We start from the raw sequence: 15085 nt of genomic DNA on the forward strand, positions 1-15085 counted from the left end.
AGCTGTTTGGCGGAGTAGACAGCTAGCAGAGGGTGACACATCTTCTGCCATTCCGAAACACTTAATTAGTGCATCAATTCTCCCCATACAGGGAAAAATGACAGGCGGTGGGAATGAAATGTGCTCTGCCAGGATTTTATTTGCACAAGTTCCTTTTGGCAACTTTTTTTTATTTTATTTTTTTTTTTTTTACTCCAAACTCGGACCTTTTGTGTGTCTGTCAAAGGTGCGGATGGATGTGGATAGTTCAAGACACGATGCTCTATTTCTGTTGTTTGATTGTCGTGTCTCTTGGGATTCTGCAGCTTGTTAAATCATCTCACAAAAAGGGAAGGGGGAGGGAGAACGCAGCCCGAGGTTGCCAGCTGTAGCCAGCTCAGCGCTGCAGCACGAGCTGCCTGCTGTTTTTTTGTTAGGAATTTGTGGGCGCTTCCATTTCTCTGGAATTGCTGGCTGGAGGGAAGGCGACGGGAAAGCCTTGTACCTTTCTAAAGAATTGTGCTTCAGCAGAGCTTGGGAGCCTGCACCGTCTAGATGTGTCCTGCTAATTCTCTCTGCATCTAATTCTTTTTTTTTTATTTATTAAGCCCATGGCAGGGGGGTTGGAACTCGGTGACCTTTAAGGACTCTTCCAACCCAAACCATTCTGCGGTTCTAGGATTCTAAATACTTCATTTCCTTCCACTTGGTTGCATCTTCTCCAGCACTGTGGGTACAGAAAAGCTTAGTTCCAGATGAGGAGTGAGGAATGCTTACCTTAGCAATGCCGCTAGTTCCAGTTCCCAATTCTGTGATATTGTCAGCTCGGGGCTGTTTCAGATGACATTCATAACGCTGCTGGGTTTATTGAATTTCTGCAGGAATGTTTGGCTTCCTTTTGCTCAATCCTCAAACCCCCGTCTAGTCGGATGCAAAAGAGGAGACGACATTGCAAAATTGGTGTTTAGTAAAGCTTTCTGAGAGGTTTGTAAGCATTTTGTGAATGTTGTTGAATTTCTGTCCTCTGTTATAGGTCAGTTCCCCCACCTAGGAAAAGCAGTGCAGCTTTTTCAGCTTCAGAGCTTCAGGTAAAATCCTACATCTGTGTGTCGGGTGGTCAAGGTTTGCTCCCTGACGAACGGGGGCACTCCTGGTGGAGAATAATGTTATTAAACTGCTATTTGAGACCACATCTGGCATTGTTGTGTGCGTTAGAGGCTAAATGCAAACTCTCTTTTTAAAATGGCTCCAGTGAGCATTTTCCCTTCTCTTTCCTTCTGAAATCTCCTCATCTCTCCCGAGTTGTGTCTCCAGTTGAGCTGAGTGCCCAAGTCCTCAGGCCTGGTGGGGTTTGTGAGCTGCAAATGCGAAGGACCCATGGGTGATGCTATTTTGATGCCACCTTCCCCGTTTTCCCTTGTCTTCCCCTACCAACACGCTTCCCTCGGACCACGGGTGAGAGGGGGATGCTCCTGAGACTGTACAGAACCCAAAGCCCCTGGCGGCTCTCCTGGAAGACACTACTTGGCTTTCCCTGTCTTGATGGGTGACATTCTTTGCTCTTCTTTCAGGAAAGCTTTCTTTAGCCCTGGCCCCCGTAGTCAGTGCCAGCGTTTGGAGCCCGTGTCGTGTGTGAACTCCGCTCCGTTGCATGTAATCAGCTGGAAACGCTCCCGTAATGGGAGCAGATCGCAGAGCGAGTGTCTGCAATGCTTTTAAGAATAAAGGGCAGCGTATGCACTCAAACCAGACCTGGGGTTTTGTTGTTTTTTCCTCTCCTGCAGCTATTTATTTTGCCTCCTGCTCAGAGGGATTCTTTGATGTAGCGTAACACGCACGCGTGACCCATCCTTTCCGTCTCCCATCGCATAACGTCGCCCCCCTCCATACGTTAAGTTAAAAGAAATGCATTTCCACTGCCAGGAGCCATCTCTAAGGGTAGGGCTGCCCTCTTCCTAGTGGGGAATTTTAGCTTGGATGGATGCTTTTCTATTAGCGATGCCAACCCTGTCTCGTTCCTTTATGGCACGAGACTCCAAGCCCAGAGGTTAAATGTGTGGTTGTCGTAGCTCTTGCACCAACCTCCTCCTGGAAATGAGGAGTGGGAGTCCACAGGCTGTTTTGGAGAGAAATTCTGTTGAAACAAAGTCCACTGGGAAGTGCGAGTCGATGCCGCACCTACGAGGCGAGATGAAAGCGTGTCCTGCCATGTGGAGCCGTTCCTTGTAAGCAAACAGGCCTATATGAGAGAATTAAAAGGGAGTTTTGTGGATACAGCTGTTGAAAACGCTTATTACTCCTATAAAACTTGCTTGATACGCAAGTGCAGCTGCAAAATAAACAAATTCTCCCTACGAGCGTGTCCATAAATCTGGAAGTTGCTCTTAGGTGAGGACACTACCCGTTCAAGGAGATTTTAGGCTGCAGGATAATGCTTTCAGCGGGCTCCCACCGAGCTCAGTTTTCAAGATTTGTTAGGTATTTGTGCGAAGAAATGTCTGCGCTGGGAAACGGTGCTCCTTTTCGTGCACCTGAAAGGAGTTCTCTGGGAAGAGCTGCCTGCAATTAGAGTGGGGAGAAGCACCTCCAGCAGGCATGGAATTCTTCTTTGCTGTCTATGTACTGCGTGTCTTCACCTGTTGGCTCTAATTGGAAACACAATTGTCGTTCCTTGATGGATTGAGTGCCTGACTCGGCTCTGGCTGCTGTAAGCCCCTGTTTGTGTCGGGAGAGAAGGTTCCAACAGTGTGGGAAAGCACACTTTTCTTCTTGGAGAGGAGAAGGCTGAGGGGGGACCTGATCAACGCCTATAAATACTTAAAGGGTGGGTGTCAGGAGGATGGGGCCAGTCTTTTTTCAGTGGTGTCCAGGGACAGGACAAGAGGGAATGGGCACAAACTTGAACATAAGAAGTTCCATCTAAACCTGAGGAGGAACTTCTTCACTTTGAGGGTGGCAGAGCCCTGGAAGAGGCTGCCCAGAGAGGTGGTGGAGTCTCCTTCTCTGGAGACATTCAAACCGCCATCTGGACACGTTCCTGTGCGACCTGCTCTAGGTGGACCTACTTTGGCAGGGGGTTGGACTAGATGATCTCCAGAGGTCCCTTCCAACCCCGTATCATTCTGCGAGTCTGTGAAAACACAGTAAGATCTGGTCTCGCTGCCCTGTGGATCTCTGAGAAGAGTTTTGTTCCCTCTTCCCTTTAGTCCCGCTTTGCCTGGGCTGACACAAATTAATCCCGTAGCTGTGAGATCCAGATTTCTGACAACAAAAAGTGAGTTATCCCACATTAACAGCGTCATCTCCGCAGAGACGCTGGGATACGTCTGTCTCGGAAGGAGCCTGGAGTTCTCATGCCGTATGGGTTTAGGAACGATGCTTTCCAGCCTGCCCTGTCCAGGTCCCACCGGCTGGAAGTGGCTGTGTGTTTAATGCATGTGCCCCTTAACTTCGACTTTAATCTCCGCGCCGCGTCTCAAGTATCCAGATTTCCTGGAACGGTGCATTCAAATCCCAGTAGGATCAATTTGTCTGCTCTGGCGCTTTTGTTCGTTTCGTGTTTGCAAACTGGATGCTTTGCACAGATGTTTATGATCCCAATGTTCTTCCCTTATAGATGCTGCTTTCCTGCTCCTGTGTGTTAATTGCCAGGAAAATTACATCTTTTAGCCCAGAACTAACGGCATCTCAGTGGTGATTTTTCACTTATCATAGGTGCTTTCTGGAACGGAGCGATATTAAAGGCAGCGTGTAAATCTGTGCCGATGCTGTAGCAGCCGGGCAGTGCTGAACTCTTCAGTGTGTTAATTCCTGTGCCTGGGATCAGTGGTCTCCCGTTTCCTCTAATTTTAGACTTTGAAGCACAGCAGCGAGGACCTGGTGAGTTCCAGCAGGAGGAAACGTGGGCGGTAATTCCTCGTAGCTGGGTTTTGATGACACACTCAGGATTCTGAGCTGTCTGTTTGCCGTGTCTGTGGTCGCAGGGCTGGCAGCCCTGTGCACCCACATCTGCTTTTTAATTTACCCGTAGTCATTTGAGCTCTGTCATCCTTTCCCGATTCATTTAGCCATCAGGATTTATCCCTGTACCTTACTGCTTGCAGTGTGAAGGGTTTTTCCACGCTTCTCCTGACAGCTTTGGGAATACACTGCTCTGACTTCCCTCTTCGCTCTGTGTGAAAAGCTGGTTGAGAGCTTCAGCTCTCCTGAGACCTCGCGGGCTGTGAGATCCATGGAGAGTGTCCTCGCTGACAGTTCTTCTTGCATGTGCTTTTCCCAAGTCTAGAGGCACTTGAGAGGCACGTGTAGTATTAGCTCAGATCATTCAGCTTCTTCCCTTTCATTCAAGCGTATGAAGTTGCATTTTTAGCCTTGTCAGTCAAGAAGAAAATACTGTTCTGAATTGTTGCCAAAAAAAAAAAAAATATCAAACCCAACAACCCAACTGAAACAACAAATCCAACAAAAACAATCTGCACCTCTCCCCATGCAGCCCCTTGGCCCTTAACAGAGCTCTTCTGCATCAGGTAGAAGGTAATTACTGTATTTGGTGGTAAAATGCTTGGCAGCAGCATCCCCTTTGAAGTGCTAAATCTGGATTACTGTATTTTATTTTTTCCAGTAGAAAAACGGAGGCGGTAGTGTCAGTGGGAGAATCTTATATCCAGCAAATGCTTCCTGCATAGGACTGGGATGCGAAGTGAGGCTTCTGCATGTGTTTAAAATGCCTGGATTCTCTGCAAAGCATTATATAATTATTCTCTATATTAAATGGCCACCCACATTTTCTATAGTATGTCTGAATTTGGGTTTGTAACTGATAAGATGCTACAGCCGTAAAATGACAATGCAAAGCTTTTAAATATTGTGCTGTTGGAGCTAACTCTGCTGCAGTGAGTGGGAAATAAAAATGGAGGCAGAAAGCACATTTTTTGTCAGGTGTTCTCAATAAGCTGGAATTGTCAGTCGGAATGAAGCTCCTGCTGAGCGAGGTGCTCTACAAACTCTTTGGACCTGAGCAGAATGGACCAGGCAGTTGCAGAGATTGTATGTTCCTCGATCCGTTGGGTTGAGGACAGATGAGTTTGGGAGGAATCTGCTGGACAGAGAGAAAAGGGGGACATGAATAAGAAGATGATAGTGCTGACAACGGGAGGGACTCTTGATCAGGGAGGGGGAGCCACAGGACGAGGGGGAAGGGTTTGACACTGAAAGAGGGGAGATGGAGCTGAGATGTGGGGAAGAACTTGTTTGCTGTGAGGGTGGTGAGAGCCTGGCCCAGGTTGCCCAGAGAAGCTGTGGCTGCCCCATCCCTGGAGGGGTTCAAGGCCAGGTTGGAGGGGGCTTGGAGCAACCTGGTGTGGTGGGAGGTGTCCCTGCCCAGGGCAGGGGGTGGCACTGGGTGGGCTTTGAAGGTCCCTTCCAACCCAAACCATTCTGTGATTCTGTGATGAGTATAGGACGAGGGCAGCCGAGGAGCTTTGGGTGGGAGCAATCATCCCAACTGACTGCTTGCTTTACAGCAAAGAAGAATCCGGGCAGAGAAGTTGAGCATGGAAGCCAAGGATCACCGCTTTGGTGTCCCTTGCAGCCTTTCCGATAGCTGGAATCTAACCCCGTTGCTCCCAAAGCCTGCCAAGAGGGGCTGAGAAAGTACTGCTTGGGATCCAGCCACCTTCTCCCCTGCCCCAGGAATACTTCGCTTTCATCTTCTCCAGCCTGGCCTCGGTGGTTTATTTTCAGAAAGGCTGTTGTATTATTTAGTGATTGAGGCAGGTGAGGAAAGGGGTTGCAGCTCCGAACCCCTTCCCCTTGGGGAGATGGGCATCGCACTGCCTTTCTCGCTCCACAGAGACATTTAAGTGCCATTTCTAAACCTAAAGTCTCTGTACGCAAAGCCTTTGAGTTGTTCGTATTACCGGCCTATAAGCAGGAAATACCAAAAGAGGGTTGTGTTAGTGTTGCAAGAATCTCGCAGTTGTGTGGGTATGAATAGCTGGGATGTGTATATGGATTTGCTTGTGGTGTCCTCGGGGCAATGGACCGGGAATTAATCCGCCTCCAGCCTCAACCGCCCTCGGGACGCTCGGTCTCGAAGGCATTGAACTGAGTCTCCGAACATCTGGGACCAGTTCTCAGCTACTTTAAACTTCCTTTTGTGACCCTGGGCCGAGCCGCTCACTGGTTTCTCGTCTCTGAAGCGGTGGTGGCACTGGTGGTGTGCCTTCCCTGGTGGGGATGTAAATACAGGGGGGAGCGCTGGCCCTTCACAAGGAAGAGCACCGGTCCCCAAAGTCTCTGGATGCTCGTGTAATCCTGATAAGTGGGACTATAAATCAGCTCTGACGCTCATCCTTTGGCTTGAAAACATTGGGTTGTTTTTTAGGTGGCTTGGCCTTTGCTCTCGCCCACTGACCCGGACAGTTTTGTGAGTAAAGTTACTACAGTCGGGAAGAAATAAATGGGAAATCAGGAGGACAAATATGGTCTTGTTTAAAGGAACTATTGGGTTCTATCGTGACCTAAAGCAATGTGCTTTATTCAGCAATTTTTGCAAACAGGAAGCTTCATTTAAAAGGCTACAGCACTTGCTGAATCATGGAGCGAGAGAAAACCGAGCGGAAGAATTAATTTGAACAGAGCAGATTTTGCAATTTTCTGAGCTTTTCTTATATCCTTAATGTTCAGCCTTAGTTGCCTTAAACAGATACAGCAGAACCATCGTTAGAATATTACCCTGATGCAGCAAAAGGGAGGTGAAGCCTAGGTAACCAGTTGAGAATTTTGCTTTTATAACGGAGATTGCTCATATAAAAGCAAACCCCTCTCTTTGATGTGAAGGAGTTTTGGGGGAGAAAAGAAAGCAAACAGGGATGGAAGTCCAATTGGCTCCAGACCTTCTCTGAGCTTTATTGGAGACTTGTATTTACAGCGTTCTCCTTCCTGTGCCGGGGATCTGTTTCTCTCTTTAATCAGAAACAGCCCAAAATCACACTGTACGTGGATAGGACTCGGCTTTGTGCTCCGCTTCTCTCCATGCCGTGTTTCCATCTTACAGATGGGGAAACCTGAGGTCTGGAAGTAGAGCTTTTCCCAAGGCTACGTAGCGCAGCGGGGAGTAAAGCCCTCGTGGTTTCCAGAGTCGTCATCTACACCCTGCGAGGCTCGGAGAGTATCACAGTGGTCTGGCGTTAGGATTTCCTGCCTTTTTTTTTTTTTCTGTCTTGTCTATTTTTGCCGAAGGCAACATTTATACTGCTCTGTTTTGAATTACTCCCCCTCTGCCTTGTAAAATGAGGGCAACGGGTCTCTAAGTGGGTATTGTTAAGATAAAATGATTCAGGCTTTACCGCTGCGTGATCTCACAGTTCCATAAATAAGTGTTCATCTCTTTCTCGTTTCGTTTCTCACCTGCAAGCCATCGGAGGTGATGTCTCCTGGGTGGAGATGCTGGCCCTGGGCCCTGCCGGGACCATCTGTGCCCTAGCACAGCGGGGGGCTTGGGGACTCGAGGGGGAGACCCCTCTGGAAGGGACCGAGCCTGCCCAGCTGCTGCTCCATAAAACCCACTGAGGTGATTCTTAACGTCTAATTTTTATGATTTTTCATGTTGTGAAGTGTGCTCGCGCTGCGCTGAACCAAGCGGAGTGGGACAATGTATTTCTTTGTCTGAGTTGCCAGAGAGGGGCTGGGAACGGGGCTCCCCGTACCCACGAGCTCGACGTCTCAAAGTCTTGCCGAGTTGTTCCCGTTGATTTGAACCTCTTTAAAATTTCCCCGGCTGGTCTGGAAAGACCTGGCAGGCTCCTCACTTCAGAAGATCTAACTTTAATCCCAGAGTACCCACCTCCTCCCCACAGTGATCTCAAGGGGTTTTCCTAATATTTAGGGGATATAATATTTTAGATTAGAGCCTGGGCTTTGTTTCCAGTATTTCTGCCATGGTTCCTGTGGATTTTGCTTGCGGTGTCATTCGGATCAGATGCACCAGGCGCTGCAGATACTGCTCTGGAGGAATTGCAGTGTCTTGCAGATGCTGGTGTTTTCCCAGCTCCCGGTTTCTGCGGACCATAGGGGAGTTATTTTTCCTGTGTTTAGATCTCACATGAGAAGCTTGGGATCTTATCTCAGTCTGTCCCTTTAATGCTATGCATTGCATAAATAAAAATGGGGTGAAAGATTTGGTTTCTGTTAACTCAGGAGGACTCTCTGGGCTTCTCGCAGAGCTGGAGAGGAAGAGGAGGGAAGAGACTGATACGCTTCACTGCAGTCCTCACATCTAAATATAAATAGTTCTCTTCTTGGATCCTTTCAGTCTGAACTTCTGGGTGATTTGACCTTTCTTTGATAAAAGCTTTCTTTATTTGCAAGAATTAAAGGGCAAGGGGGAGGAAAGGACACAGCAGATTTCTTTTTTTTTTTTTTTTTTTTAAATATCTTAAAATCTTAGCAGCTGATTCCTGCAGTACCCAGCGCTCGCTCTTGGACTCCAAATTTCTCTCCTGCTCTGAGTCCCCTTGAGTGAACTTTGCATTTTAGTCTAAAGCGTTAATTCCAAGGCTGTTTCTGGAAGTGTTTTCTCCCAGGGAGACCCTGTTCTGGTGCAGATGGAGATCCTGGGCTCCTGTCCCCGCTGCCGGCCGATCGCTTTGAGCAAGTGACTCGATTTATGCCCATTACACCACTGACCTTGGTTTTCCTTCATAACTCCAGCTGAAAGAAATATTTGTATTAAACGCCGTTGCTTTTTCATACGTACACCCTGAAGCTTTTTGAGCTCTGCATCCAAACACAGCTCCATTTAATATGTAAAACCACTGGGCTCTCTGGTTTTGGGGATGCGCAGACGCAGCACTTATAACTGCTCCAGACTACACGCAAGTCCTTCTGGCACTAGTTTTAACCATTAATTGCCGCTTTAAATCCAGCAGTAAATTGTTTGGGCAACCACACTGCATGAGCCCACTGCCAAAAATAAACCAGAGCCTGAGAATTACTCAGGTCCCCTTCATCCTTCAGCTCCATGTTGCAGCTGGATGGGGTCGGGCACCTCCTGGACTCAATCTGATGGGGTTTTGTGGTGTCTCACATATCTTCTGGATGTAATTTAAGCCGTCGTCCTGCAAATGATGCGAGTAGCACTTGAAATGCATTGCATGGTTTGCGATTTGCTTCTGAAGCACGGGATGGCATGTGGGAATGCCTCTGGATAAAGCCTCCTGATCCTCTGCAAATTGGATTTTGTAGCTTTACTTCCCTCTGCCCTTGGATGAAGTTTCCCCGTAGCTTCCTCTCCTCTAGCGAAGCTCCCGTCTGTCTCGGGACTGGGAGCCTTTTATAATGCTCTGCTGGATCAGGAGTCACTCCGAGGGCAGAGACTTTCCATTTCTGATCATCCTGAATCCCACCTGAAACGTGCTGGAGAGTACACGCGCTGCTTAGTTTGCTCTTGATTATCCACTCGGTCTTCACGAGGTCCCTCTTGGTTTGGTGCCTTTCCTGCTGCTTTTATACGCTGTGGTATAGAGTTTTTTCTGGCCAGGAGCCCTCTAGTAATGACTGTTATTTTAGAAAACCTAGTTACTGCTGGGGCTGCCTCTGCATCGTGCAGCGAGTCGCAGCGATGACATGCTGGGGAGGAAATGAAATGATCTGGAAAGGCCTCCTTCCTAAAGAGCAACAGTTGACTTTCTTTTAAAGCAATTAAATTGGGGATTAGAGGGTGCTGGTAAATTCTACCCCTAGTTAAAGAAAGCAATGCAGGGAAATGTACTGTATTAGCAAAAGCGTGATTGTCTAGGCTTATATTAAATACTGTGTAATTTTTGAAGGTACTAAGTTTAAAGCAGGGCAGCACACAAAGAGTGATGGGTTGTAACGGAGAGGACTGGCTTCAGGAAAGGTGAACGATTTCAATTTGCTTATAAGAACCTATTGATTTGAGTTCGTGTGCCCTTTCTGGGTAGCACTGGTGAGGGTCGGCAGTAGAAACCAAGCTCCTGCGACAATGAGCTCAAGAGCGGTGCCAGCTTCTTACACACGCCTTTCTCCACTGTTTTAACTAGGGCACCTTGCAGGGGTTGGAAGGAAGATTAATCCCCTACAGGGTTAATCCTTAAATCCTTGGCGTTTTGACTTTTGAACAAGGGAGGGAAGTTAGCAATATTCTCGGAAGCGCTCGGGGACCACCTACTCTCTCGTGTCGGCTGCCAGCAGCTGTCAGATGGAAGTGATTTTTGGACAGCAAGAAGTTGGCGTGGAATCACGCTGGTGACCAGGAGCAGGCTCTCCATCCCACAGCCTTTGACTTACAGCCCTGGTGACTCTTGCCGCAGAGGGAAGAGCGTTTCCCAGACCCATCAAAATTCTTCAGCGGGGTGTGAATTAGCGGTGGGTCGATGCTTTCCTGTCTCTTGTGGTTAACTTTAATAGACACGTGTTCCTCTGAAGATGCTTTTTGGCATCCGCATGGATGGCTGAAAGATGTGTAGTAGCAGGAGAACGTGGGAGCTCTGATTCACAACCCAGATGGTCCGATAGAGCATCGAGTGGTGGATCCCCGTGTGTTTTGTGACACTAATCTCTACTCCACGCAGTGCTGTGCCATCTCTTCTCTGTATTACTGCTCTTAACCACAGCTCTCTGGCCACTGGTTTGCTTCCAGATAACCAGCTCGATGTGAGAACTCTGCTGGGACTTGTCCTTGCCCGCTGTCTGTCTCTGTTGGGTGTATGCCTAAGTGTTCCCTGTCCGTTTTCTGTCTTGCAGCATCTGGAGAGGGCCAAATGTGAACTGCGTTGACAGTACTGGATACACTCCCCTGCACCACGCTGCTTTGAATGGCCATAAGTGAGTCCTCTTACAATGCCTTTGATCACAGGGGATAACTATGTGCTTCACAAGCTACGGTTTCATTGTAATTCATTCACCAGCCTAATGCTCTTTCCACTGAAAAGGCGGCGATGGTGCAACACTACACCATCTTCAGGACAAAAAGAGAAGAACATCAGTGTGGTGAAGATGTAGAGGCACTGGCTGCTGCACAGTATGAGCACACGCCTCTTCCAAAATTTGGCCACACACTGAGGTTTTCACAGAGTCACAGAATGATGTGGGGTTGGAAGGGACCTCTGGAGATCATCTAGTCCAACCCCCTGCCAAAGCAGGTCCACCCAGAGCAGGTCGCACAGGAACGTGTCCAGGTGGGGTTTGAATGTCTCCAGAGATGGAGACTCCACCACCTCTCTGGGCAGCCTCTTCCAGGGCTCTGCCACCCTCAAAGTGAAGAAGTTCCTCCTCATGTTTAGATGGAACTACTTGTGTTCAAGTTTGTGCCCATTTCCTCTTGTCCTGTCCCTGGACACCACTGAAAAAAGACTGGCCCCATCCTCCTGACACCCTCCGTTTTCAACCACCCTTTTATTTATAAGCAATTTGGATAAGATATAACAACACACAAAGGTGGCTTCTCCAGTAACAGTCCCCTGCAGTCTGTCTGGTGTCCCATGTGTTGCTGTGCCTGCACCACCCAAAACTTGCTTTCGTGCATATTACGTTTTAAAATAACTCCAGTCTTCACTGTGGTAAATCTCGTATTGTTCAGTGTTACTGATGATACTGAGAAATTGAATAGAGTTAAAATCTTTATTTGTCTTCATTGTGCTGGTGCAGCTCACTTTTCAGCAGAGTGGCCTCTGGGTGACTTCAGTACCTGTTCAGCTCCGTTAGTTTGAAGGTAACATAGACCTTTCCAGAGCCCATCCCAGAACTCTTGCTTTTTTTTTTTTTTTTTTTTTTTTTCCCTTGGGCAGCATTTAATAGGAACACTTAAAAATTGCATTTCAAGAGCCTCTCTGAATGCTCCTTTTCAGATAGGGGTGGACCTGCTGGAAAGCAGTTCCGATGAGAAGGATCTGGGGGTCCTAGGAGATGGTAAATTATCCATGAGCCAGCAATGGGCCCTTGTTGCCAAGAGGGCCAATGGAATCCTGGGCTGCATAGGGAAGAGTGTGGCCAATAGGTCCAGGGAGGTCATTCTGCACCTCTGCTCTGCACTGGTGAGGCCACAACTGGAATACTGCGTCCAGTTGTGGGCTCCCCAGTTCAAGAGAGACAGGGAACTACTGGAGAGAGTCCAGCGTAGGGCAACAAAGATGATGGAGGGATTGGAGCATCTCCCTTATGGGGAAAGGCTGAGAGAGCTGGGGGTCTTCAGCCTGGAGAAGAGAAGGCTGAGGGGAGACCTTATTAATGCTTACACGTACCTAAAGGGTGGGTTGAAGGAGGATGGAGCTGGACTCTTTTCAGTGGTTCCCAGTGACAGGAGGAGGGGCAATGGGCTCAAGCTGGAACATGGGAAGTTCCATTCAAATATGAGAAAATCTTCTTTCCGGTGAGGGTGCCAGAGCCCTGGAATAGGCTGCCCAGGGAGGTCGTGGAGTCCCCTTCTCTAGAGATCTTCAATCCCCGCTTGGATGCAGTCCTGAGTGATGTGCTCTGGGCAACCCTGCTTCAGCAGGGGAGTTGGACTAGATGATCTCTAGAGGTCCCTTCCAACTCTGACAATTCTGTGATTCCATGATTAACTTCTTGTGAAATACTTCCTGCAGAACATACGCTGTGAAACAAGGCCTGAATATGGTGTGGACTCAGGTTTGCTTCTCTCGCAGGGATGTGGTGGAAGTTCTGCTGAGGAACGACGCGCTGACCAACGTAGCGGACTGTAAAGGCTGTTACCCTCTTCACCTGGCAGCTTGGAAAGGAGACGCGGACATAGTGAAGCTCCTCATCCACCAGGGACCTTCGCATACTAAAGTGAATGAGCAGGTCTGCCCATTTTTCTCTAATATATCGTTGAATCGCTTCCCTCAGATGGCAAGAGACTACTTCAGCTGACTCCTGCCCCTTCCCAGAGTAGTAGCCATTGTTATAAAGTCCTACTTGTTAATGGGATAAGAAGGGCAGTGCCTAAAGCAAATGTCTCCTGTTCTTAGTGGTTGAATGAGTAAGGTATATATGTTTATAGAGAGATACATAAATATGAAACCACTCAACACCTAGCAGTGTTCTCCTGCTTTCATACCGGGCTTCTAAAACTAACCCTTAGTTTTTCCTCTCAGTTGCTGGATAGCTGAGAAGGTTTCTAGTTCTGTCGAAGGACACATTGGCTCCCTTCTGTGGGAACTAATCCAAGCAGCTTTGTGCCCGTGCTCTCTTAGCTACTCTCCTGGCTTGTCTCTAGCACTTGCTCCAGTTAACTAATTTATAAGTTGTAAGATCATTTTAACCCTACTTGCCCCCAGATAAATCCCCAGCTTAATCTTAAAGAATTATTTTCTCAGTCAGGCAAGAAAAAAAAATAATTCTGGTGGCTTTCTTGCCTTTGTCAAGCTGATAGTTCTGGCGTAGGATGCAGAGGGATTGGGTTTTGAGACAGTGATTCTATACAGGGGCTGCTGTGTCCCCCTTGGAGGGCTGACTCCCCCGTAACTTCCCCCCTGGAAGTCAGCAGGTATCTTACAGTTCCAAGGAACTTCTGAAATGCCACTCCTGGAAGACCCAAATATATCTTTTGTTTAAGAGTTTTGGAAAGAGGAACTGGTTTAGTGAGTGGGGCCAGTTGGGCAGCGTTACCACACCAGTTGTGGCTGGGTGCACTTGGGCAGCCGTGCAGTAACAGATCCAAATCGGACGATTAAAGCTCCAATAGCTCTCGATTGTCCTGTCCCTGAGGCAGGAACATCTAATGTCCCTGTGAATCAACTCCTAAACCACTCAGGTTTTCATCCAGGAGGAGTAAACCAAAATAAGTTTGTCTGCTTTCATACCACAAGGCTAAAAATGTATATTCATGCAGAAGTTAATTCTCAAGTTGGTCAGATACTCATGGCTCGAGTTCAGCAAAACCTGTCAAAGTCAAGATGAGCAGCCGGGAGCTGTGAGTTGCTGTTGATTAATTTTGATCTGCTCTGGTGTATACTGTCCAGAAGCTGAGGAGCAAACTCCCTTCGGAGTTGGGTTTAGGAGCCCTAATCCCGCTTCCAGCCAGACTTTGTGGGGACCAAAGTGCCATGTTCAGGTTTCCTGTTCCTCAGTGTAAGATGGCTAACGATGCCCCAGGCTGCTCCAAGGCTAAAGGACTGCTTCTAAAGCATCGCAAAATGAAAAATAAGGTGGTAATGCTATTCACAACCACTCTTCAGTTGAGCAGAAATAACTAAAAGCGTGTGTTTTAATGTCTTTGGTAGTTTTCCAGTTTGGGGCTGTGGTTAATAATGTCTTCAGGCAGAGCTACAGCCACTCAGTCAGTTGAAATGGATTTGAGAAGTGCAGTTACCTGTTTACAATCAATCTGATAAGAATTGACCGAGGGCCCCGAGTATAAACTGTTCTGCTCCGAGCAGGACAGGTACAGGGAAAACCTTTACAAATGATTAAAAGCTTAGTGTAATCCTTCCACGTAATGTTTCATTAATGTCTGTTTAGTAGGAGCCTTTTTAAATGAGGAAAGTCAGCTGAATTAGCCCCTGCTGCTGGTGTTCGGAGCCTTGTAAATGGAAGGGAGAGTGGTTCAGGTTACAGGAATCGCAGCTGGAACGGCTTCTGCTGGTAATGGCTTTGACTGGAACGAGATGCTGTGTTCTGTCATTTCCACCCCTTGGGAATCACCCATTGCTTTGTTGCTGTATCTCACCCATTTCATTATCACATTTTTTTTTTCTTTTTTTTTTTCCTCTTCCTTTTTGTAGAATGCTCTTGAGATCAAAGAACTCAAAAAGTACGGCCCCTTTGACCCATATATCAATGCCAAGGTGTGTACTTTGCTGTCAGCACTTCACTGCATCATTACTCCAAGCTGCACTCGCGTGCTTCCAGGTGCAATAATACCTGTTTGGTTTGCAGCTGCTTGGGGAAAAGGAAAATGCGACTCATTTATTTACTGTGGGTTTCTTTCTTCAAAGCAGTTATAGAAACATAATTTAAAGGGAAGCTTTTCCTTCCTTACCTGGGGGCTCCTTCATTGCTTAGCCTTGTAGGACTCACGGTGATGGTCAGTTTGCTTGATTTGGCTGGATGACTTCCAAAAGGTAATGTTATTTCCATTCAA

General features: G+C 47.7%; 1 protein-coding gene across 3 annotated transcripts in view; it reads left to right on the top strand.

Moving 5' to 3' along the window:
- Positions 1 to 15085, top strand: part of ANKS1A (ankyrin repeat and sterile alpha motif domain containing 1A) — a 111902-nt gene that overhangs the window by 16366 nt on the left and 80451 nt on the right. For 2 of the 3 annotated variants that reach the window (XM_074163346.1, XM_074163347.1), the window contains exons 2-4: positions 10747 to 10827; positions 12648 to 12804; positions 14727 to 14789. In XM_074163346.1, coding sequence (XP_074019447.1) covers positions 10747 to 10827; positions 12648 to 12804; positions 14727 to 14789 — 301 coding nt within the window. The remainder of the gene's footprint in view (positions 1 to 10746; positions 10828 to 12647; positions 12805 to 14726; positions 14790 to 15085) is intronic. The other variant, XM_074163348.1, reaches the window with a different exon arrangement.

This window comes from Numenius arquata, chromosome 24, assembly GCF_964106895.1.
Source record: "Numenius arquata chromosome 24, bNumArq3.hap1.1, whole genome shotgun sequence".
Lineage (NCBI taxonomy): Eukaryota > Metazoa > Chordata > Aves > Charadriiformes > Scolopacidae > Numenius > Numenius arquata.